The 25,730-nt window shown below is 43.3% G+C and overlaps 1 protein-coding gene across 7 annotated transcripts in view; it reads left to right on the top strand.

Moving 5' to 3' along the window:
• LOC115074703 (lamin-L(III)-like) overlaps window positions 1–25,730 on the top strand; it is a 103,451-nt gene that overhangs the window by 34,847 nt on the left and 42,874 nt on the right. For 6 of the 7 annotated variants that reach the window (XM_029574433.1, XM_029574432.1, XM_029574430.1 and 3 more), the window contains 6 exons: window positions 1,277–1,402; window positions 6,383–6,553; window positions 8,569–8,694; window positions 9,275–9,334; window positions 16,576–16,796; window positions 20,989–21,217. In XM_029574433.1, coding sequence (XP_029430293.1) covers window positions 1,277–1,402; window positions 6,383–6,553; window positions 8,569–8,694; window positions 9,275–9,334; window positions 16,576–16,796; window positions 20,989–21,217 — 933 coding nt within the window. The remainder of the gene's footprint in view (window positions 1–1,276; window positions 1,403–6,382; window positions 6,554–8,568; window positions 8,695–9,274; window positions 9,335–16,575; window positions 16,797–20,988; window positions 21,218–25,730) is intronic. The other variant, XM_029574434.1, reaches the window with a different exon arrangement.

The raw sequence follows: 25,730 nt of genomic DNA, 5'->3' as shown, positions 1-25,730 counted from the left end.
GATTAGAAACTAAGTGCAGATACTCTATACACATGGATAATAATTTTGGCCCAGTAACTTCCTTCTTAATCGTTGTCTTCCAGCTACATTTAAACTGGGGCTATGGTACTATTGTGGGCTATAAATTAACATTTAAATACCAGCAGCTAAAAAGACGAGTTCCGGACTATTGATTCTCATGATGCGTTTAAAAAGGCATTAAAATCTTTCCTGTTTATTTAGGCTTACAGTTAGAGGTATCTATGCCAAGATCTGTTTACTGATAAGGGCATGAAATTGAGAATTGCATTCTGTGTTTGTACCATGTTCATACATGTGCGGCTTTTCCCTTGACAGCTGGAAGTGAATTACAGTTATCTTGCCTGTTTGTTTTATCTTGTATATATTTTATGTATGTTTTTCTTTCTGAATTCTGTCATCTGTCTCAAATTTGTACATTGTGATGAGTGTGGACAATAAATCAATAATAAAGTAAACTAAGAAATATCTTTATATAGTGTGGAATTAACAGCAAGGCAATTCAGAAGCACTCAGAACATTGACACAACAGATTAAATGTCACACCTCCAATTTACACACCAGTGAGCTAGTTAGTTTGCATAACACTTTCTTAATTGGTTGGCATTATAATATAATAGGATTGAATTCTGTAACTCTTGTGATTTCTTGTAAATTGAGCCCCGAAGGCAGGAGCAATACTTCATGTCGAACTCTGACCTACTTTTTGACTTTTAGCATACATTCTAGCATTTCAGCATTTTCTGGCATGTCAGCAACCTTGGATAGTTCTGCAAGTCTGATCAGTGAAATTTCATAGTGCAGTAATAACTTCATAGAAAAACCTTTCATAGCACCTCTACACTATGAACCTCAATTTGTAGCAACCAGGCGGTTTAGGGTTTTTTTGTGTTTTTTTTTCCAAATCATTTTTTAATGTTTTAATCTTGGTGCACTAACAGCTCTCTAGTTATGAAACATAGACTGTCCCTCTGAAACCTAGCATATTTGCCTTTAGTGGTGCATGATGGCTGGGATTCCTTTTCCCCAAGGGCTATGAATACTGTCTCTGCAGCATCCCTAGCTCTGAGAAGAGCAGGAGCCAGGCTCATGGATTGCTATGTAGGAAGCCTTTGATCATGTGCAGCACTGCTTATGAGCCAGTGGGCAGGCCCCAGATGGTTACTTATTTAATGATACACAAGCAGATAATTAAAATCTAGCTCGTTTATCTTGATATGACATGCAACTTATATATAATTATTTTTTTCTGTCATAGCTAGAGTCTTCAATTTGTGATGCCACAAAACAACTTCATGATGAAATGTTGTGCAGAGTTGATTTGGAAAACAAAGCGCAAACCTTTCGCGAACAAATGGAATTCCAAAAGTGTATTTATGAAGAGGTATGAATAGGAATTTGACTAGTGCAATGGTTGTGTCTTGTATATTTGCTTAGAACAATATTTTAAAAAACAGACCACTTGAAGCATGTCCAGTCATTTTTTTCCTGAGTTTTGTTAACCGCTTGTTATAACACATTTTCCAACACTGCCACTAATACTCATGACTTTTATCTCTATTTTATTGTGAAACCTGCTGTAACTAAATGTTTTTTAATTTACATGACTATCCTCTCTATCTTTTTCTAGCCATCCATCCAGAATTTAGCAACTTTCCCTTACTTGTTTCCCTCTACTGGCTTCTTGGCTCTCTATATATTAAATTCTGTGTGTGTGTGTGTGTGTTGGTTATATAAATGCCTTTTGTTTTTCTATGTCTTAGCGTGCAGATGTTTCTGCGGCCTTCTATGTATTTCTCCTTGGCTCACTGTGGACACAAAGCCTTTTCTTTTACTCTTAGGGGTAGATTTTAAAACCTGCGCGCGCTACCCGGCACACATAAATGAACACCCGATTTTATAACGTGTGCTTATGTATGAAATCGGGGGTCGGCGCGTGCAAGGGGGTGCACAGACACCCGCAGCCTTCACCTGTTTCCTCCCTAATCTAACCTCCCTTCCCCTTCCCTTAACCTTCCCACCCCCTAGCCCTATCCTAACCCCCCCCCCCTCCCCGACCTTTATTTTACCTTTTGCGCCTGCCATCAGCCTGCCTGCACACGATCCTCCAACACTGGAGGCCTCTATCCCCTCCCCCTCCCCTTTTTCAAAGCCCCGAGGCTTTACGCGCGTCACCAGACCTTTGTAAAATAGGCCCAGCGCATGTAACCCCACCTACGCGCATAAGGCTTTGAAAATCTGGCCCTTAATACTTTAGATTTTTGACCCCTTGGAATATGGTAGGCAGTCTGTCTTCACATCCTTTTTATTTCAGATGGCCATTCCATTGGCCTCTGAGAAACTCTAGCAGTCTGACTCATATTGGGTTGCTATTCCCTGATCTCTGCCATTGCATCACTACCAGCCAGCCCTCAGATCTCTTCTATTGGCCCTCTTACATCAACATTTTGGAATAGGAGCCTATCTGCAGGGCCAGTGGAAGCACTAGGCGAGCTAGGCCTGGGGCACGAGCCATGTGGGACTGTGAGCGGTGGTGCTGCTGCGGCAAAGAGGAGTGGAGATCCTGCCGAATCTCCACTCCTCTTTGCTGCCGCTCACAGTCCCACATGGCTCATGCCCACTAATGGGGGTGGTGTCACAACCAAGGGGGGGGAGGGGCGGACACAAGGCAGAAGGGGTTTAGGGTGCCTAATCCCCTTGCACCGGGCCTGCTTATCTGTTTATGTGTAAATACAAACCAAAGATCTGATAAACAAAAGTATTAGTTTGGGGCCTATGACACAAAATGGGGAAAACTCTTTAGTGCTGTAATACTCACTTCCAGTACTCGAGGGCTGCAAACAAGTCAGGTTTTCAGTATGTATGAGAGATTTGAATGCACACTGCTCCAACTGTATGCAAATCCACCTCATGTACAGAATATTCATCAGAGATATCCTGAAAATCTAACTTGTTTGCAGCCCTTGAGGACTGGAATACCACTGCTTTAGTACATCAGGCCCTATATTAGACATAAGTACATAATGCTTATACAAGGCAAACGAGGGGAAAATCTCAGTTTTCCTTGTATAAGCATTTGGTACATTGTCTGTAATATTAATCTGGCTGCTGTTTATTGCTTATTTTTAATGTGATCTGTATTACATAATTGATTTGTAGGAATCGTGTAATGAAGTCAGTGGTTTAAAGTAGACACTTTGGAAACAATTTCAATTTTTTATGTTGGGCTAATTGATCACAACCCAAGTTATGCATTCTGAGCATAACAAGTTGTGAACTGTGCAACTTGGCTTTCTCTCACAATGTAGTAGCACGAAAGAGGAGGTGTCTGGCCGCTCAAGTCAGTGAAAGGGAAAGAGACCTTTTTTAAAACTCCATTATTCTCTGGTATTGAGTCGTGAGTATATTTCTATAGGCATGTTTTGTGAATGTGTCTTGTAGCCATGCTCTGAAAATACCCTCTACAAAGGATATTAACTGGTTGATACCTAAAGATTAGAGTTCTTAATCTAGTTGCTACTTGTTTACTAGGGAATTGTTAATATAAAATCTTTTGGTAGTAAAAATAAAGTTCTAGTGTCCATATTGGTTTTGGATAATGCTTGAAGTCTTAGGTTGTAATAGGAACCTGGATTGACCCAAATGTTTATACACTGCAACATCTGTTGTGTTGGTCCTTTTAAAATCTATTAACTCTTCAGCAAAAATTAAATATTTTTAATTACTGGCATGCCTTCCCAGACAGTCGTGAAGATGAGAATGGTGTTGGAATATAAAAGGACAAGGAATATAGGCTAGAGCAATGGTTCTCAACCGGTGTGTCGCAACACACCAATGTGTCACTAAGCACACGCAGGTGTGTCGCCACACTTCCCGGTCCCTTGCTGACCCAGCTGCTCCCCCTACCCGAGCAAGACAGGCCCTACACCTGGGCTTAAAACGATGGAAGCCCGGGTGAAATGAGGCAGGAGAGCTGGAGTCAATGGCACCGGCATGCTCTCTTCTTCCGGCCCCCCCCCGCGCGGCCTGGAAGAGGAAGTGGTGAGCAGTGGGTGCAAGCACGGGAAGAAGAGACCACGCTAGTGCGCTCGGCATCGGCCCGAAGAAAAGAGGCGCGGTCTGAAGAATGAGCAGTGCGGCTCAGAGAAAAACTAAGAATGTCGTCAACCCCCACGGCCGATGGGACTACTTGTTCCGCGAGGGCTGAAAATGAAGTAGATTGCTGCTGCCTTTAGGGTTAGAAGTGTAGGAAGCTGCTGCTGCCGCTAGTTCTGGGGAGGGGAGAGAGTGAGTGAATGAGCAAGCATGTGTGTTTGAGATCCTGTGTGTGTGAGTGAGAGAGCATGTATGTGAATGATTGAGAGCCTGTACATGTGAAAGAGAGTATGTGTGTGATTGAGAGCTGGTTTAGGTGAGGGAGCATGTGAGTATGTGATTGAGAGCCTGTGTGTAATGAGAGAACGAGAGAGCATGTTTGTAAACATGTGAATGAGTCTGTGTGTGAAAGAAAAGCACAGCATGTATGTGTGTGATTGAAAGCCTGTGTGTGTAAGCCTGAAAAGATAGCATGTGTGTATATGTGTAATTAAGAGCCTATATAAGTGAGAGAGAAAAAGCATGTGTATATGTGAGTGACTGAGAGCCAGTGTGAGAGAGAGGAGAAAGTTGCAAGCAAACCATCTCTCCTCCTGCTAATTCAAAACAATCTCGGGGCATCTGGATATTAAACGTTCCCAGGTATGCAGAGCAAAACATTTTTTGTATCCTTATTTTTCATTACTGGGTCTGTTTGCTATTTTAAAATATTTTATTGGTTTCTAGAACTTTTTAATTATGGGATATTCCATTCATCCGCTGTTTTGAAATAATCTGTTCTTTTTGTTAGTATGGTTTTACTGCTGCTGATTTTATATTTCTTGATTTGTTTTATAAGGACTGGTGATGCTTTTCTTCCTTTATTACACTGCATACAGAGACTCTGGCTTGTTGCGGTTTCCAATTCAGTTTTTGTCTGCATGCTTCTAATTATGTGTTTTGGTCTCTTTATTCTTTGTTAGGTGAGGGTCAGTATGTGTGATTCAGGTGAGGTTTTCTGCTGGCGTGTAGTTTCTGTGTAGGGCTCTATAGCAGCCTCTCTTGGTCCGTTTTCCTAATAGGAGATGTATTGTCTTAAGGCCTGGTGTAATATTTTCAGTGTTGCCTTTTCTTAGGTAAGGTGGTTACTGTTAAGTGTTGGAAATTGGTGCTGTTTTGGTGTGGGATGTTTACTGTTTATGCAATTTCTGTTCAGATACAATGTATCTTTTCCTTGTGTCATTCTTAACAATAAAAATAATACTGGACTTTTATTTTTTATTTCCTCCATAAATTGTAATGAGCAGTGTGTCACACATGTGAACGTGGTCTGTCAGGTGTGTCACAATGGGGAAAAAGGTTATTTATTTATTTATTTCGGATTTTTATATACCGACATTCTCAATACAAGTATCGAATCAGGTCGGTTTACAAAGAACAAAACTGTCGCAATAAAGGCGTTACATTAAACAGCGTTTCTTAACATATGAGTAACATATAACATATCATATAAAAATAAATAAATAATACAAATTAAATATTACATAGACTATAATAATAATAATAACTCGTCAACAGGACGTGGATAAATACAAAGGATGTTTAAGGCATGAGTATATATCTTGAATAATTAGAGGGGTAGTCTAAATTGTGATATGTGGGTACATAGACCTTGTTGCTGTGCAAAGTCCGAGTTATGCATGAGTAAAAGGAGACTGATGAATCAGAGAAGGTTGAGATCCACTGGGCTAGAGGAGGAAATGGAGTAACCTATGTTAACCCTTAGGTATAACACTTCTGCATAAGGGTAACCTGATTGGAGCAAGTTACTTCCAAAAACATCTTGCTAGGCAGACTGGATTGATTGTTTGGTCTTTATCTGCCATCATTTACTATGTTATTTCAAGGCATCCTTGCTCTGAGAGCTACAGCAAAAGTAGGTGCTGTGATGCTGGCTTAGAAATGGATATTTTCTAAATCGCCAGATGACGTCTTAACATTTTATGGCAAATTTGATGTTATCAGCTTCTCTATTTTTCAAAGCAGGCATAGTCATAATTATCCACACATGGTTTGCTAATGAAAAGTGTAAAAAAAAAAAAAAAAAAGTTGCTCTTTGTTTGGTTTTCAAATATTGAATGATGGTTTGGAACTACATATTCTTTTCTGTCATGTCTGTTGCTTTGAATCATTTTTTACTTTTTCAGTACTACCAGTTTTTGATAAATATAATATAATATACCATTTTGCTTGACAAATAACAGCTGAAAATATTTTTGTTGATTTCTAGGAAATCAAGGAAACAAAACGACGTCATGAGACCAGGATAACAGAAATTGATTCTGGACGCCAGGTGGAGTTTGAGTTTAAGCTTGCAGAAGCTCTCCGGGAGCTGAGAAGGGAACATGAGGACCAAATCCAAGATTACAAGGAAGAACTTGAACGAACATTTTGTACCAAGGTGATTATAGGGACGTTATAGATTATAATCTGGCTTTTTCCCCTTTGTGTAAGTATTTTCTTTATAGTGTTTTCTCTCAAGGGCATTAGTTAATATTTCTGTTCTACATAATCTGGCTTGGAGTAGTTGACAGTTTTTTGTTAGCTTGTTTGACTCTATAGCTAACTTGTCTACAATTATTTTCAGTACTGCCGGTTTTTGCTACATATATTTTATAAAAAGTCTAATTGAAAATAAAATGTACAATATTTTGTTCTGTGATTTTTAAACTGAAAACTATTGATGTTTTAATCTACAGATACATTGTAGAAATGTAACTCTGAGCAGAGAGTTAATAGGCCAGCATTTTCAAGGAGACAAAAAGGAGTTGATAGGTTGGTAGAGAGTGAGGTGCAAGAACAGATAGGAAGGAGGCAAGCACGAGGGTGGAAACAGGTACAGAGGCAGCATGAAGAAGTTTTACAGTATTGCATTATTTTTATTGTGAAGTACTGTTGCTTCCAGGAACAATGTCTCTTGCATTATACTCCCCAAAGTTGTTGAGCAGTGTTGATGAGTAAGGATGAGAATGTTTGGACTACCTGAGAGGTGGTGGTGGTGGGAACTTATCTTGTATTTTTAATCGTTTACATTAGTTTAATTCAGCAATCTTAGACTCATAATCCCAAATGATCTCCTACTGCATGCAGATAAGATAAAGGCATCAAGCTATAATTTCAGCATTTTAAATTGCTGAGGTTGTGTATTCCTGTACCAGTCGCTTTCACCTTGAGGCGACTGATTCAGATTTGGCTTAGGCTGGTAAAAATTGAAAGCCTTTTCCATTTCCTGTGGGAAATGAGTTGATTCCAGGGGATAGGTGTTCACTATAAAACCATCCATTCAGTTGGCACATTTACTGGCAATTTCAATATGGAAGAATGAGCTTGGAAACTGAATTGCCATTTCACTTTTGGCGGAGCTTCCTCCAGAGATTTGGTTGGAACTGAATTTTATGAACTGCTGAAAATGTGGTTAAAACTTTTTTTTTTTTTTTTTTTGTCCCAACAAATTTTTACATAAGGAAGGGGGCAAACAGAGGTGTGGGAATTGGTAGGGAATGGTGGAGGCTATAAGTTGAGAAGTAAGGGGTGGGTTTAAGAGGAAGTTAGAGGTAGGATTGGGTAGAAATGGAGTTGAGAAGGGGGTGGGGGTGACTGCAGAGATGGGGAAGAGGTTGGGAAGGGCTGGTTGTGGAATAGAAATAAGGGGGAGGGTTGTTAGAGGGGATGGTGTGTTTATACCATCAAATATGTTGATATGTTTATAAAATTGTAGTTTAAAATGTATTGTTTTCTTTTTTTTTTTTTTTTATTGTAACCCATGCAGGGATTTTTATATGTAGCAGATAATCAAATCAAAATTGAAAATAAAAAGACCAGTCTTGAGATACATTAGCAGGGCAGTGTGAGGAAGCCTATGCTACCACTGCCTAACAGCTTCTGTGGACATATTTGGAGGATTTTGTTTTCAAGTATTAGTCTGCCATTTTCATAAGCATTAGGGGAAAAGTGAACAAAAAATGAATCTGATCCAACATCTAGGACAAGTTGCTATCCATTATTTTCATACTCTGCAGATACTTTTTCATGTTCTGCAGAAGATAAAGCGGTTAAAATTTATAGTGGGTAAATAGGGCTTTATCCTTTCTGTGTTCAGCCTGACATGAATTAGAGGGAGGGCATAGCAACATAGATGTACCCCTTCAATAATCAAAGATCTAATAACCAACATATTCTATATCTGCTTGCTGGTATTTCTGGGACTGCTTTATAGTATGTGGAAAACACTTTTTTTTTTCATTTTGTTGAATGTAATATCTACACCATTAGTGAAATGCCTTTCAAATAGTACTTGTAAGGACATATATACTACAGTAATGTTACACTCTTGTGGGTTTATGATATAATAACCAACCTGATACAATTTATCCTACTTAACACTTGGTGACATTTTTTGATGAATATTATTCATAGCTGGCGACTGCTCAAATGGCAGCTGCAAAAAACTGTGACTATGCCAATGCTATGAGAGAAGAGATGGCATGCACTAAGATGAGAATGGAAGCACTGACGTCACAGTTAACACAGTACCAAAAACAGGTAAATTGTTTCTTTAGTGTATAACTTTTTTGATGAAAAAAAAATAAAATTCAAACTTACATAGATTGATTGTAGTCCAAGGATTAGTGATATAAGAAAAGTCCATTTTTACTTGACAGATTTTCCTAGGCGTTTCAAACATCTTGCCATATATTTTAATGGCCTGGCCTGGCTTTCCTCTGATAGAAGCATTTAATAAAGAGTTCTTATGCTTTAGTAATCTTTCTTTAGATGTCTAAAATTACCCCCTTTCACATTCCTGATGAGTTTCTAATCATTGTAGGATGAATGTGAGGGGTGGAGCAAACAATTGCTTTTCATCCTATAATGTACAGGAATCTCATGGATGTAAAACATTGGAGGAATATGTATTCTGCTGCTTTTCATATCTGAAATGAGCCTTTGTACCCTTTTCATCCATGTGGGAGGCTGAAATCTTTACATTTCAGAATCACAGGTATGAAATAGCATGCAGGTAAGATGGACTCGTTCTAGAAATTCTGTGTAGGAGATTACTAGCCAGCCATCACAAGTGCATACAATGCAGTTCAGTGCTGCCATTTTATATTTGGCATGGCAGGAGGAAAACTGGTTCTCTCTTGCTGATGAAGAAGCGAGGGCTATCTTTGATTGTGAATGGGTAAGTAGATTACAGGAAGGAGGCTGGAGGTTTGGGGTTATGGGAGGAGGCCTTGAGATATTTGGAGGGGGTTGGGATTTTGTGGGCCCAGAGGTCCATCCTAGGCTTTTTTTTTTTTAAGGGGGGAGGGCATGGGGTGGGGGTGAATGGACAGATAGGTTATGGGAAGGAGTTTCGGGCACCCAAGGCCCGAGTTAACTTTAGCAACTCCACCCCCAGAGCTTTAGCTACCTTTTCCAGCATTAATGCTGGTTAGTGCATCCAGTATTAATATCGATTGGTATATTTAAGAGCTTCACTCACCAGCCCTGCCAATATGCCCTCCACTCCATGCTCTCTTCTTGAGGCATAAAATGCAGGGAATCTGGGTGGGATGAATGATGATGTACTGATGTAATGCTTTGCTGACCTAATGAAAGGAAGGGCAAGGAGAGAACTGTAGAACTCCTGTCCCCTTCCCTCCTCTCCCCCCCCCCCCCAAAGTGTGCCTGTGGGTTAAAGGAAACCCCCAAAATGTAGTTTAGAATTGCATGCCAGCTTGAAAAAGCACATTTTATGACTCCAGGTCTGTGCATGTCATGTAGTTGCTCTGTGTCTGTGTGGTTGGGGCTCAGTGGAGAAGGTGTGGCAGGGTATGGGTTGACAGGCTTGAGATGGGGGGGGGATGTGGGTGGGAGCACTCTTTTCCATTAGCATACCTCTCCTCTCTCCATGTGTGTGTGGTGTTGATGGTGGGGGGAGGGTTTGAGGATGGGTGGAAGTGCGCTTTCCCAACTCCCTCCATGCGTGTGGAGTTGGTGCTGAGGGGCAGTGTTGGTGGGATGTGAGTATCGGGCATGGGTGTGTGTTGGGAGTAGAGGGGGAAGTGAAGGTATATAGGGGGATGGGAGAGGTGATGCAGTAGGCGTGACTAGGTAAGTATGTTGGGGATGGTGATGTAGGGGGTTGGGCTGTGTGTAGTCTGTCCCCCTTGTAGGCTTCTCCCTCTCATCTCATCCCTCCCCTTCCTTGCGCATTCCATTTCCTGCCTGTTTACTCCCCTCTGTCGGGCTGATACAGAAAAACCTGCGGGAGAGCCGGCAAGAGCCCAGGCCACTCTCCTAGGCGCGCGATTCAGAAAAAAAAAATATGTAAATGAGGGCCTGCAGTAAAAGGAGGTGCTACGGACACTAGTGCGTCCCTAGCGCCTCTTTTTTTGACAAGCGGCTGTCAGTGAGTTTGACAGCTGATGCTCAATTTTACCGGCATCGGTTCTCAAACCCGCTGACAGCCATGGGTTTGGAAAACGGACGCCAGCAAAATTGAGCGTCCATCTTCCAACCTGCGGGCCACGGGCAGATTTTTAAATTTTATTTTTTTTTTGGGGCCTCCGACTTAATATCGCAGTTTTTTCTGCTTTTCTGTACACTTTCCCGGTGCCGGACGAAATCAACGCCTGCCTTTGGCAGGCGTTAATTTCTGAAAGTAAAATGTGCGGCTTGGCTGCACATTTTACTTTCTGTATTGCGCAGGAATAACTAATAGGGCCATCGACATGCATTTGCATATTGCGGGCGCTATTAGTTTCAGGGGGTTGGCCATGCTTTTTCCACGCGCTATTACCCCTTACTGAATAAGGGGTAAAAATAGCGCATCGAAAACGCACAGCCAAATGGGGGCTAACAGTGCGCTCAGCCTGAGCACACTTTACTGCATCGGCCCGTGTGTGTGTGTTGGGGAAGGGAAGTAGTAAGTGTGTTGGGAGGGGGGGGGGTGCATACACTTCCCCTTTGCACTCTCCACTTCCATAACTTCCGTGCCCCCTTCCCTGTGTGCAAGGTGAGGTATGGGATTGGGATGTGTGCACCCTTCTTCGCATACTCCATTTTCTATCTGTCTCATCCCCTGGTCTGTGCGAGGTGGTAGTGGGTATATGGGTTAGGCTTGAGGTTGGGGCACTCTTTCCTCCTCCTCCTTCCCCCCCCCCCCCCCCCCCCCGTATTCTCCATTTCCGTAACCTCCATCCCCCAGTCCCCTCACACTCTCCACTTCCTCCTTCTCCCCTGCAATATATATGTGTGGGTGGGGGGAATGGAGTTGGTGGTGTTAAGATGGTAGTGTGTGTGCTGGGGCTTGCATGGGGATGTGGTATGCCCACTATTTCACCTTCTCATACTCCATTTCCTCCCTCTTCTCCTCCCCTGTGTGTGTGTGATTGTGGGGGTAGCAGTGAAGGGGTTTGTGTATCGGGGGGGTATGGAGAGATGAGTTTGTGTGGGAGGGGGTGTCCTGTGTCTGTGTGGTGGAAATGGATCTTAGGGATGGAATGGAGAGGTGGCAGTGCACAATTTTCCCTTTGCACTCTTCATGTTCTCTCCCTTCTCCTCTCCTCTTCCAATCCACTCCTCTAATTCTTCCCCTCCTACCCTCCTTTCCCATCTACCTTCCTGCTACTGGTGGGATCTAGGAAACCCCTCCAGCCATCCTACATCTGCTGTGCCTTTGTTCTCTACAGCTGGTTAGGCTTCAGACACCCCACCAGCCTTTCTGCCGCTGGCCTTATTGCTGCAGTGTGGATCCTTCTGGCCCCAGTCCCACAGTTTCCTTCCTTTTCAGCAGCATGCCAGCCTGTTGGCTCGGAGTGAATGTCGCTATATGTGTGCATGCATACATATACTGTTCACCTGGAACTCTAGTATAATACAATAGAGAGAGATTACATTCAGGTACCATAGGTATTTCCCTGTCCCCAAATGTTTTACAATATAAGGGCATCATTCACTAAACATTTTTCCCATAGATGCAGCATGGGAGAAAAGCCTTCATAAATCAGGACCTAAGTTTATACCCGAGGTAATGGAGGATGAAGTGACTTGCCCAAGGTCACAAGTAGCAGCAGTTGGATTTGAATGCTGGCTTTACTGATTTGTAGCATGTTGCTCTTAACAACTAGGCTATGCCTTCCTTTAGTGCTTTACTCCTGGATTTACATACTGGAATGCAGTGACATTGGCTAATTCCTTTAGTATACTTGATTCATTTTGAGTTCCATATCCGAAATGCAAATGTAGCCCCTGTTCTGGTCCTAGGTGCAGGGCACACTGGGAGGGCCACAGACCATACAAGATCTCATGACCATCCCCATGTTCCCGGAGGGAGGGAGGGGGGAAACAAGTGTTCAAGGTCCCTTAGGGATTTGTTTCTCGTGTGTTTTTCTGCACACTAGTTAATCACATTAAAAATCATGCTTCATTTCTGCTTGTTCAAAATAGTTTTAACTTAAAAAAACAAAAATCTGGTGTCAAAACACAAAATTGCAAACAATATACTTGGGTTAGTACGTTACAGCTGCAACTTGATCCAGAATGAAAAAACCCCTCAAAATCAATCTCTATGCAAGCCTCCTTCAAATAGACCAGCTCTTCGGAACAGGTAGCTCTCTTCCTTGGTCCTCTTAGTATCTGTTTGGCAGATGTAATTTTTTCTTCAAGATCCTTTTTTCTTCATATCTCAGGCTGATTTTGGTTGAATCAACCATTGACTAGTGACCTTTCCAAGCAGAATACCGTACACTAGTCTACCAAACTCTTCAGAACCAATCTCTCTTCTGTAACTCCCAGGAACTTCCACTCTGTACTCTCTTGGAAGGCAGGCCCTCTGGAGCAGAGGTGGTCAATTCTGGTCCTTAAGGACCACAAATGAGTCGGGTTTTCAGGATATCCCTAATTAATTTTCATACAATTAATTGTCTGCAAATCTATTTCATGCCTATTCATTAAGGATATCCTGAAAACCTGACTGCTTTGAGGACTGGCATTGACTACTAAGACTACCAGGACTCTAGGGCTTGAAATCCTAGTCCTACTCAATCCCAGTAATCCATCCATGATTTCCCACATGGGAGCAGGGGATTTTATAACATTGATTTTTCCTGTCCCAATGGGGAATAGTGCTCCTCCTTATCACACCTACTACTAACTTGGTGTTTCCCAACCCTCTTCTGGAAGCACATCTAACCCGTCAGGTTTTCAAGATTTCCCCAGGTATTTTCTTTAAAGCAGGAACAGTTCCAGCAGATGGCTCTCACCCCTGAACTTTGCTGTAACCTCAGCGCTTTCCCACTGAGGTGCCAAGTTAGCCTCCAGGGGACAGCCTATCTCAGGAAACTCATCTCGATCAATGTATCAGGCACCAACTGGGCCCCTACAATCAAGCACAACACAGATGAACAAAGGAAAACAGATAAACAAGTCCTTGGCTCCGTCTATTTCCTCTGGCCCATCTTCTGCTTATGTTCTGTCCTCAGCTATACCAATACAGGTGGGGTTTCTCAACATCGGCCCCTCTTGGCAGCATCCAGATAATAGTACTGCTTTGGGGGAACACCTGTTCCAGGAGTTCCGACATGCTTCTGAATACTTTGCTCTCATCTCCAAATTTCCATTTTGCAGACTCAGATTATATCAGACCATGGGGTGTCCTCAGCATAGCCCTGATAAGTTGGGTCAGCATACATTTTGTTTCCAATCTCAGCACGGTTCCATTCATCCCTATGCATCTCAGTGTGGTGCGTGAGGTTGAGGTATACATAGTGATAGCGGTAATTCCATCTTTTTTCCACATATTGGTTCAGTAACCTTTCTTCTTGGGATCAGGTTGGTAGCACTCTGTTTCTGCCAGTTCCCATGTCGCACCATGATGCTGACCATAATGAGTCAGGCACAGTCTACTGTGTCAGGTCATAGACCCCCCCATGAGGAATTTTGCTTTAATATCCCGACAAACTACAGCAGGGCATCCTATCACCACTTCCAGTAGAATTAGTGCATGATGTGTTCCCAGATAACTGTGAGGGTGAGTTGGATGGTTCACTGCTAGCACTCTTCTCCCCATCCCCTTCCAATGGCATTTGCAAGCATTCTGCCATAGTCTGCAACTGCCATCCAGTCTGAGTCCATATGGCCCCGATTCTACTTCCTCAGGCGGAAATGTAGCTCTACCCTGGCCCATAAGTCTCCATGCCTCTACACAGTCAGCCCAGGATAGTGGGGAGTCTGTTCATCCTCTAGGGCTAAGGGCATGCTTCCTCACGGCAGCATCCACATCCCAACGTGAATGGCCCCTGTTTCTGGTGTTGGCCACTGGCTGCTCCTCAGATAGCACCACCACTAACTCCAACAATGTGCCCAAAGACTATCCCTGCTCTTCTTTCAGCCCCAGAGGAGTAGATTCAGTACCATCTTTAGTTCCTATATTGCTCTGGGATTCTCAGGTTCATCAACTTCCTTGTCAAAGGCTCCTCCATCATGCCCTCTCCCAACTCAGTGCCTACCTCTACACCTAGGTTCATTCCCTAGTCATTCTGGGTGGCCTCAGATACTGTTCTTTCAATAAGTGACCCCCTGTAGAGTGGAGATGGGATGACTTCTCTGGAACTCTATGAATCAAGTCCCTTCCAAACTAACAGATGACTCTCTAGGGGATTCATGATCTGGACACTGCACCTCACCTTTTCGTACAGGACTAGAGCAACAGTTGTGTAATCCTATTTTTGGGGGGCTCAAATTTGGAAGGGCTTATCAATGGGTTTGGTGCCCCTCCGATTAATAGATATTACACTCACAGGAGAAACACCTTAGTTGTACAGGGGTAGGCTCTTGCAGGAGGTGACACTATGGACACTCCTCTCGTCCTATATCTATTCCCTCAAGGAGGGTCCAAGTCAGCCAAACATGAGGGCAATAAGGTTGCCCTGCTGCTTTTGGATGCTGAGCCATCTCCTCAGATATTTCCAGTCCAGTTGTGCTCTCAGTCTGAATAACCTTGAGTACTGCACCAAGCCTTACCTCCTCCGCTCATGACTCCTCATTCTCCCAACATGTACTGTGCTTGCATGCACACGTCTGCTATTTTCATGCTTACTGCTGATGTCACTTTACTCTGCTAAAGTTGTGGCTGAATGACACGGCACATTGATCTGGTGTCCCTCACAGAAGGGTCCTCACAGGCAGGCAGATTTAGGTTGAATTCTTGGTGCGAAAATGGCAGTGGCCATTTTGGATTTTCCTGTCTCCATAATACCTCACCCAATTTAAGTGAAAATTTCAGGGTGTCTTCCCCAGCTAGGGCACAAGACTCCAGATACTCCAAATGCCCCCCAAACCCCACCAGTTCTGTTGGGTGCCATTTTATGTAGCCCTACATCATTCTGGCCCTGGCACTTTGGGGCATTTGGAGAAGACCATGGACTATGCAAGGCCCTGTGACCATCCTGGGTTTCCAGTACAGGAGGGGAAAACAAATTTTCAAGACCATGAGCCTTGTCTAGCACATTTCTGCACACCAAGAGCCTTTCTGCACACCAGTTAATCACATTTAAAAATCACACTGTTTAGCTTGTCCAAAATATTATTTATTAAAAAAAACCCCACAAATTCCAAAACAATACACTTGGGTTAATGCACTACAGCTGCAATTCAATCCAGAATACAAAAATAAAAGTTTTTCCAATTGTCTCAAACAGACCAGCTCTTTGGGACAGATACTGCTTTTTCTCTTTGTGTCCTCCTAATACCTGTTTTACAGTTGTAATCTTTTCTCCAAGATCCTTTTCTCTTCCTTTCATTCTCTCTGTGTCTCAGGTTGATTTTGGCTGAACTTTGACCTTTCCCAAGCAGGATACCCTGGCACCTCCCAGTTCACTGGTCCACTGAATTCTTCAGAACCACTCTTTTCTTTCTCTCTGGTAACTCCCATGAATTTCCACCCTGGACTTCTTTCCTCCATACACAGCCTCTTGGAAGACAGGTCCTATGAAGCCCCTCAATGAGAGAGGGTTCTAAGATTACCAGAACTCCAGGGCTTGGAATCCTACTCCTAATCACTTTCAGTAATCCACCCACGACAACACCCCATCTCACGTGGGAGCAGGGGGGGTTTATACCACTGTTTAACCCAATGGGGAGTCGTGCTCCTCCTTACCACACCTACCAGTAACCTGACATCACCAGCAGGCAAGGTCTGGTGAGAATTTTGTTCTGAGGGAACTCAGGTCAGCTGAAGCCTCATTCTGCTTGTAAAGAGCAGGGGCATCTCTCTACACAAAATAGAATCTTGCTATGAAGGACTAGTCGTGTTTGGTACTCAAACATTGTTGGAAGACTCTTTTTTCTTGCCATGCTGTTTTCATATTTTTCTTTTCTTTTGTTATACATTTAATGTCTCTGAAATGAAATCTGGTTTTTTTTAAATAATGATCACAGAATTCAGCATTTGAGAATACCTTGAGAGAGTTACATGAGACATTAGATCGAGAGCGAGAGATGAGCCGAAACCGCGCGTGTGAGAGAGACCTAGAAATGGCAGAAGTGCGTCAGAAGCTACAGTGTCAGTTGGAGGAATATGAGCAGCTCTTGGATGTGAAACTGGCTTTAGACATGGAAATAAACGCATACAGAAAAATGCTGGAAGGAGAAGAAGATAGGTAAATAGTCCTTTCTACGCTGTCTCCCTGCAGCCATGCACAGTTGTTGAGGGGTGCAGAAAAGCTTTGGCAAACAGTCTTTATTGCATGGATCTGGTTTCTGAGACTCTCCTGATAAATGGACCAGAAACCAGGATTTAGCATGCAGCAAAACTAGGCAGAAAACATCACTATTTTTAATTAGGTTTACAATATGTAAATGATCTCAAACAAGTGGCTTTGTCTGCCTCCAGATTAAGCTGACTTTTATTGCTGCCTTTAATAAAAATGGTGAAAAATGCACAAGGAAATGTGTCCTCTTTGGTTGTTTGGTTTTTTGTTGTTTTTTTTTGGGGGGGGGGTTTAAGCACGTTTCAACTTGTATAAAAAATAAATAAAAAGCACTTGAGGGCCAGATTCAGTCCAGCTGTCCATCTGTTTGAAAGTATATAGCTTTTGTGAAAATTTACCAGTAGGGTCTAAAATTGAAGATGGAGAACAATTGATTGTCAATAGGCTCAAAATTGAAAAGCTATATAAAAAAAAAAAAAAAATCCATGCATTCACTAACTTCCTTTTTCTAATAAGGAAACCTCTATAGCTGGTACCTGTGTTCCATAGTTGTACTGCTTATCTCTACCAGAACATGCTTATGGCTCCATCTGAAGATATAAACCCAAATCACTCTAGATTTTTGCATGAAAGTGATTAATTTAAAAAAATGTACATATTCTATAATATGTACATATTCTATAATTAAATGCAAAAAATTATACTTTTTAAAAATATTCCTTCAAATTTCAAGTCTTAATTAGTTGTATTCATAAGTATACATACACCTGGCAGAATTTGTAAAATGTATAGCATTTTAAGAAAACAAGAATGATCAGACAAAATATGTCTACTATTTTTAATGTTTCATAGTAAACTAATGCATCATAGAATAGCAAAATCATTAAATAAACCATAGCAATAAAGGAAATAAAATGAACTTGTTCAAAAGCTTGCATAGGCTTAAATCTCTGGGCTAATATACACTCAAGTTGACACACACAGGTTGAGATAGCAGTGAAGGGTAGGTATCCATACCTGTGACTTCTTTGTTTGTAATTAGTGTCTGTATATAAATAGTCAAGGAGGTTTTTTTTAGCTCTTGAGAAACCATTGTGATTTCATCCAGGGCTGTACTGACTTTGGTTCCTGAAGCAAGGGGAATGCAAAAGAACTGTCAAAGGATCTGCAAGCAAAAGTAGTTCCAAAATATAGATCAGGAAAAGGATATATAAAGATAGCCAAAGATTTGAAAATCTAGTGCTCAAACTCTGATCAAGAAGTAGAAGATTATGGATTATGTTAATACCAAGCTGTGGTCAGGGAGACCAAAAAAGAGAACCTGCCAGGAAAATTTGTCAGGATGCAAAGAAAAACCCACAAGCAACTTCTACTGAAATACAGACATCTCTGAAACAGTGGTGTGGGTGTTTCAGCATGCACAGTAAGGTGATACTTGAACAAAAATGGGTTGCATGGTAGAGTTGCCAGAAAAAAGCCATTGCTCTTCCAACACCACAAAATAGCCCACTTACAATATGCCAAACCGCACCTAGAGAAGCCTTAAAACTTCTGGAACAAAATAATTTGGAGTGATGAGACCAAAATTGAACTTTATGGTCACAACCATAAAAGCTATGAAGACAAGCACACCATCCCTACTGTGAAGCATTGAGGTGGATCTCTGCCGTTTGTGGGTGTGTGAGCTACAATCAAAATTAATGGCAAGGATAAATGCAGCATTTATCAGAAAATATTGGCGGAGAATTTGCATTTATCAGCCAGGAAGCTAAGCATGGGGTGCACTTGGATTTTCCATGACAATGGTCTGAAACATAAGGCCAAGTTGATCCTTCAGGAGCTGCAGCAAAAGAAAGTGAAGGTTTTAGCATGGCCACCAGTCTCCTGACCTCAGCATCGAGCCACTTTGGGGAGAACTCAAACATGCAATTCATGCTACACAACTATACAGGATAGGGAGGGTTTTTGCCAAGAACAATGGGCAGCTTTACCACATGAGAGAATAAAGGACCTCATTCACAACTATTGCAAAAGACTGCAAGCAGTCATTGATGCAAAAGAGGGCAAAACATGATATTAAGAATTAAGGGAGAGATAAATCACGATCCAAGATGGCGGAGAGGTAAGACGTCTGTGAGCGTCTCTCTCACCAAATTTCCTTACCGTATTCTGATGCCGCATTCGGGCCGCAAGAAGAGAGCGAGGGAGCGGCTAGCTCTAGAGCCCCCCTCGACCCCATGCGGTCCTGGGTCCTATGGACGCTCACATTCGTCGGGGAGTTGAAACCCCTGGCAGGAGCTCGCTGGTTGAACCTCGGAGGGAAGAAGTGTCCGAGAGCAGCCCAGAGCAGTTTTTGTTATTCTCGCCGGAGGAAAGACACCCACCCGGGCACCCTGCTGAGAGACACACCGAACAGCGTCGAGAGGAACCAGAGATACAGAGAATTGGTGCCTCAGGGGAGCCCTCTCTAGAGCCCACGCTGCCGGAGGTTACTCTCCCCATGTTATTACAACCGGGTCCCGGGATGGGAGAAATGCCTGAAGCGGAGCTACAACGAGCAGAGAGAGAAGAGACGCCAGAGCGACTTCCACGAGATATGAGAGAAGGAATATCAATAAACACTGGGGAAGGTACTGAAAATGTGGCCCAAGTATGCCAGCTGGTAAAACCGCAAAATTTTACCTTGCAAACGATTTGGGAAGCAATAAAAGAAACTAATAATAATATTCAGCGACAGATTCTTTCTACAGTAAAGGCAGTAGAAAATTTAGAAAATAGAATGTTGACTGTTGAAAAAGACCTTGGGGAAAATATGAAAAAGACGCATTTAATGGAGGTAAAAACGGACAGTTTGAACAATCTTCAAAGTAATTTAATTAAAGAAAATCAGACACTACAACAAAAAGTGGAAAGTTTAGATAATCAGATTCGTGCTAAACATCTGAGATGTATCAATTTTCCTAAACTATCATATATGACTGCTAAAGATATCTGGAGGAAGTATATGATAGAAAATTTAAAGATTACTGAGGAGACTTTGCCAATAATATCCAAAGTTTATTATATACCACCAAAGAGAATTACTGAAAGCAACGTGGATAATTTTCAGATATTAGCCCCTAGGGGAAACAACACCAACTATGAACATATCTGAGCTACTGGAACAGTCGGAAGAAAACACAGTGGTTCCATCTACACTTATAGTGGTCTTTTTGCTCCAGTCAGATAGAGAATGGGTTTTCAAAAATTATTTTTCCCATCGTCATGACAATTTCTTGGGTATTAAAGTTCAGATATTTCCTGACTTGGCAAGGACGACGCAGAAACGTCGTCAACAATTTCTTTTGTTAAAGTCACAAGTGTTAGAAATGGGAGGGATGTTTTTGTTAAAGTTTCCATGCAAGTGCATGGTTAAATTTCAAGGAAATTCTTATATGTTTTTTCAACCCTCTCAACTAACATCTTTTATTTCTAGTAGAAGGAGCCCTATGGTGTTCTCCTCTCCTGTGAATAGATGCAATTAAAAGGTCTAAATAAGAATGTAACTTCCCTAAAGTTGGATTATTGTTTAAAAATATTTTCTTAAGGTTGTGAAATTCTTGGATCAAAGTTTGTGGGCTAGATATTATACTTCACTGATTTTATTTTGTGGTATAGAATATGAATCACTTTATTGTTAAGCAAATACATTTTTGTTTTTGTAATTAAGATTATTGTATGAATATTAATATGTGAAGTATATATATTTCAAATTCAAGAATTCTTGAACTAAATTGTAAAATTGAATAAAGAATAAATAAAAAAAAAAAAAAAAAGAATTAAGGGTATTCAAACTTTTGAACAGGACCATTTTATTATTTCTCTTATTGCTATGGTTTCTTTAATGTTGTGCTATTCTGTGATGTATATCACATTATGAATCACATTAAAAATAAGATGTTTTGTCTGATCACTCATGTTTTCTTAAAATGCTACACATATTACAAATTCTGCCAGGGATATTTAAACTTATGAGCACAACTGTATATCTGATTATGATAGAAATGACATGTCTCTGAGATAAAGTGAACTGAAATCTGCAGGTTCTAAATTTTTTATAATAGATATATATCACATAGTGTAGACTTATGTTTTGTTCTAGGTTGAAGCTGTCGTCAACTCCATGTTCACCAGCCACTATATCCCGAGTAACTATCAGCCATGGGAGACAGCTGCTACGTGGAAAGAAGAGAAAGATAGAGGAGACGGAGAGGGAGGAAGCTAAAAGTGGCTTTAAAATTATCCAGCGTGCCTCATCTTTGGGAGTATTGGCTATAGATGAAATTGATCCAGATGGGAAGTTTGTCAAGCTTAAAAACAACTCTGACACGGTACAGTTATTCTTTAAACCAAGTTTTTAATATTTTTTCATTTATTTGCAAATCCATCTTTCTCTTTGGAATCCTTTTTTTAATTCAGGTTCCTGAACATACCCAGATCAGTCCAGACAAGTGGATTTTGACTTCCCACCAGCAGATGGAGTCAGAGAAACAAAACTTTGAGGCACTGCTACATAAGAGTGCCAACTGCAGTCTCCTTAGTATTTCTCTGACTCCAGAAGATGGTAGAGGTGCAACCCTGCAGTCTGAGATTAAGAAAAAGAGAGAAATTGAAGTAGGAGAATTTCAGAGGAAGCTCCCTGAGGTGTGAGGCTCCTTGGTGGACCATCCCTCAGGTTGAGCCGGGCATCCGGGGGGGTTGGGAACCCCTGCCTTGTGCCGGGGGCCCTGAAAGCCAGGGGACTTGTTCCCTCAGGGCCTCCGAGGCCCCTGTCTGCAAGGCCCCGGAATCAGGGAAGTACCCCGTGTTTTTTGCCTTTGTATCTTTGATTTTAAAGTTAAAAAAGAAAAAGAAAGGAACAGAAAGGTAAGCAGCTGGTTGCTGGGGGGCGGAAAGTATGGCCATGAGGCAGCGAGGGCTGCAGGATTCAGCAGACAGAAGATAATTACTGAACTGGTCTGTTTGTCCCCCGGGTGGAGCGGCATTAGTGGCCAGGCTTTTGTAGCAGAGGAGGCTTAGGCAGCAGTTGGTGTGGATGCGTTTGTTTTCCTGCATGTCTCTGGGGGCTGTGCTGAGGCCAGAGAGCAGCGGTTTTTTCTGCCAGTGCCCAGCTGAGTTTTCTGCATTGCGCCGAAATGGCGCAACGTGGTTAAGGAGGAAAAAAAGGAGTGCACCAGAGCGGCGATTAAGGATGGAAGTGTTTGCAGGCCGCGGGGTGGCCATCGGTGCGAGAGCATGTGGTATGGCGCCCGAACCGTGCTGAGAAGTGTGCTGCGCGTGTGGACCGGAGTCTTCACACTTGAATTCTCGCTCCCTCTGACCTGATTGCGTTTCAGAAGAGGAGGGTTCCTCAGCAGGGGTGCACTAAGGGAAGCAGATTTCCTGCCCTTCGTGGGGGGTGGGGGGAACAACTGAGTTGGCAGCTGAGGGATTCGGGGGCCCCGCAAGGTAGCTGGATCCGCAGAGGGCTGCGGGCAGGTGTCCTTTTTAACTAGGGATAGCGAGGGGGTAAATCCGATCCTGGATGGGCTGAGGGCCCCCCGAATGCCTTTCCCTTATCTATGAAGATCAGGAAGTTGGGAAGCTATATCCCCTGATGGAGGACACTCTGGAGATACTGTGGATACCGAAGGTGGATGCTGTGGTGTTGGCGGTCACTTAAAAAATGACCATCTCAGTGGTGGGGGCTGCCCTTTTTTAGGATGTGCAGGACCTCAAGTTGGAGACTCACCTAAAGCGGATGTTTGAGGTTCCTGCACTGAGCCTTTGGGCCGCCGTTTGTGCCAGCTTGATGCAGAGGGCCTGTCTTTGTGGGGTGCAGAAAGCACAGGATCCAGCTTCGACAGGAAATGGTGCCCTGCAGTCTGCTCATTTAGAGGCTGGGGTGGCTTCTATGATTTGTTTTGCATGTCAGCCAGGAGTATGGTCTCAGCAGTGGCGGCCTGCAGGCTTTTGTGGCTGCGCAATTGGTCAGTGGATATGTGGTCAAAAGTTCAGCTGTGTAATCTCCCTTTCAAAGAGAAGCTTTTCTTGGGGGAGGATTTGGATCAGTTGATGAAGACAGGGGAATCTAAGGGGAACAGGCTGCCTGAGGATAAGCGCGCTAGTAAGGTGTTCGGCCTTGAACCTGATTAAGGGATTCAAGGAGATTTCGGTCTGGTAGGATCATCTCAACGCATCTGCGAAGCCAACGGGCAACCGCCAGCAGTCCTTTCGTGGAGGCTGTAGAGGCTCCAGGGATGGTGCCGGTCAAAGGGCCGGTGGTGGAAAATCAACACAAGGAAGCCAGGGTATCCCACTCCTGCATAGAAGCTGTAGGGGGCAACTTGTCCAGCATTTTTGTGGAGTGGACCAGGATTACCTCAGACTGTTGGGTGCTAGAGGTCATAAGAGACGACTATGCTCTCAAATTTTTATGCCCAGTTAGGGAGGCCTTTTGTGAGTCTCACGTGGTCTCTCGCAGCAAGCGGGAGACTGTGTAGTGGATGCTTCAAAGGTTACTGGACCTACGTGCCATAGTGCCCGTGCCGCTGGAGGTACAAGGGCAGGGTAGGTACTCCATTTACTTTGTGGTTACCAAGAAGGAGGGTACCTTCCATCTCATTTTCGACCTGCAGAAGATGAACAGGGCCCTTCAGGTGCCACATCTTCATATGGGGACACTGCGCACGGTTGTAGTGGCAGTCTACAAAGGAGAGTTCCTGGCGTCCCTGGATTTAATGGAGGCATATCTTCATATTCTGATTTGGACGGACCATCAGAAGTTTCTTTGTTTTCATAGTGCTGGATCAGCATTTTCAATTTCAGGCCCTTCCTTTTGGACTGGTGACGGTGCCACAAACCTTCATCAAGATGGAGGAAGAGTGTGAGGTAGCTTCAGCAGTGATGAACACTTTGCAATCACTAGGTCTAATCATAAATATGTCAGAGCAATCTGGTTCCGACCTAATCCTTGGAGTATCTGGGGTCTCTATTCAATACTAGAAAGGGGAGGGTGTTCTTGTTGGAAGACCGAGTGAGGAGGTTGCAGGCACAGATGACACGCCTGCTTCGTCTTACATTGCCAACAGCTTAGGATTACTTTCAAGTTCTCGGTTCCATGGCATCCACGTTAGATTTGTTTCCATGGGTGTTTGCGCATATGAGACCTCTGCAGCGTGCTCTGTTGTCAAGACAATATCATCTGCCATTGCCCTGCTGCAAGAATCCAGGTCTACTCTCTATTGGTGGCTGTCTCAGCACAATCTGATGAAGGGAATGGACATGAAACCCCCGGCCTGGGTGGTGGTCACCACGGATGCAGGTTTGCGTGTTTTCGGACAATGCGACAACGGTGGCATACGTCAACCATCAAGGCGGGATGAATAATTGGTCCGTAGCTATAGAGGCATGGCTTTTGTTCATGTGGGCAGAACACCATCTTGAGAGCATAGCAGCCTCGCATGTCGCAGGGGCGGAAAACGTACAGGCAGACTTCCTCAGCAGGCAGCATCTGGACCTGGGGGGGAATGGGAGTTGTCCCACGAGGCTTGGAACTTCATTTGTGCCTGGTGGGGTATTCCCCAGCTGGGCAACATGGTTCAACGCAAAGACAGAGAGGTTTCTCAGTCACAGAAGAGGACGGTTTGGTGGTCCTGGATGCTTTAGTGTGCCCTTGGCCGTTGGGGATCCTGCTGTGTGTGTTTCCTGCTTGGCCTCTGGTTGGTTGAATTCTGAGGCGCATCCTGGTTCTGTGGTGTTGGTAGCGCCCAAATAGCCACGGTGTCTGAGGTTTGCAGATTTGGTGGTGATCGGATCCCTTCAGCTGGGTCATCTACCAAAGTTGCTGCGTCAGGGGCCCATATTTTTGGATTGAGAGGATCACTTTTTTGCCTCGTGACTTGGCTTTTGAGAGGTAGCAGCTGCACCTGGAAGGTTATTTGGTGCAGGTTATCTCCATGATTATCCAGGCTCGTCGACCTGCCACTGTGGCATTTATTAAAGTCTGGAGGTCATTTGAGTCTTGGTGACTTCGGAGACAGGTGCATCCCCTATTAGTGGAGGTTCCTGTCATCTTGGAATTTATGCAACAGGGCTTGTATAAGGGTCTCACCTATAATTCCATTCGCGTTCAGGTGTCAACTTTGGGCTCTCTTAGGGGCAAAAGGCGAGGGAGGTTCTTTGCCTCGTGTCCAGACGTGGTTCGTTTCTTAAGAGTTCAAGCATTTGCGACTTACGGTTTGGAAGTTATGCCCAGTTTGGAGTCTTAATTCGGTCTTGCGAGTTTTGTGTAGGGCTTCGCTTGAGCCTTTGTGGAGAGTGACTCTGAAGGCAGTGTTCCTGGAGCCCTTCTGTTCGGCCAGACAGGTTTCGGAGTTACAGGCTTTGTCTTGCAAGAATCCTTTTCTGCGGATTTCCCATGAAGGGGTTTCCTTGTGGACGGTCCCCTCTTTTTGGTCTAAGGTGGTGTCCTTTCATGTTAATCAATTGGCAGACCTTCCATCTTTTCCAGAGTGGTCTAAGGATTCCCCTAGGGGCAGGGAGCTGCATCTTTTGGATGTGAGGAGAACTCTGTTGCATTTTCTGGAGCTGTCAAATAGTTCCAGCGCTCTGATAATCTTTTTGTCCTGTATGGGGGCAGGAAGAAGGGAGAGAAGGCCTCTGACTACCATTTCCCGTTGGTTGAAAGTGGCTATTTGCACGGCCTATATTTGTAAGGGCCTTTAAGTTCCAGTGGGGCTGAAGGTGCACTCTACACGATCACTACCCACTTCCTGGGCAGAATGTCAGTTCCTGTCGCCTCAGGAGATTTGTAGGGCTGCATTGTGGTCCTCATTGCATACTTTCATCAGTCATTACCGCATG

This window comes from Rhinatrema bivittatum, chromosome 13, assembly GCF_901001135.1.
Source record: "Rhinatrema bivittatum chromosome 13, aRhiBiv1.1, whole genome shotgun sequence".
Classification (NCBI taxonomy): domain Eukaryota; kingdom Metazoa; phylum Chordata; class Amphibia; order Gymnophiona; family Rhinatrematidae; genus Rhinatrema; species Rhinatrema bivittatum.
Note: the sequence above shows the minus strand (reverse complement) of the source record. Positions and strands in the feature narration are given on the sequence as shown.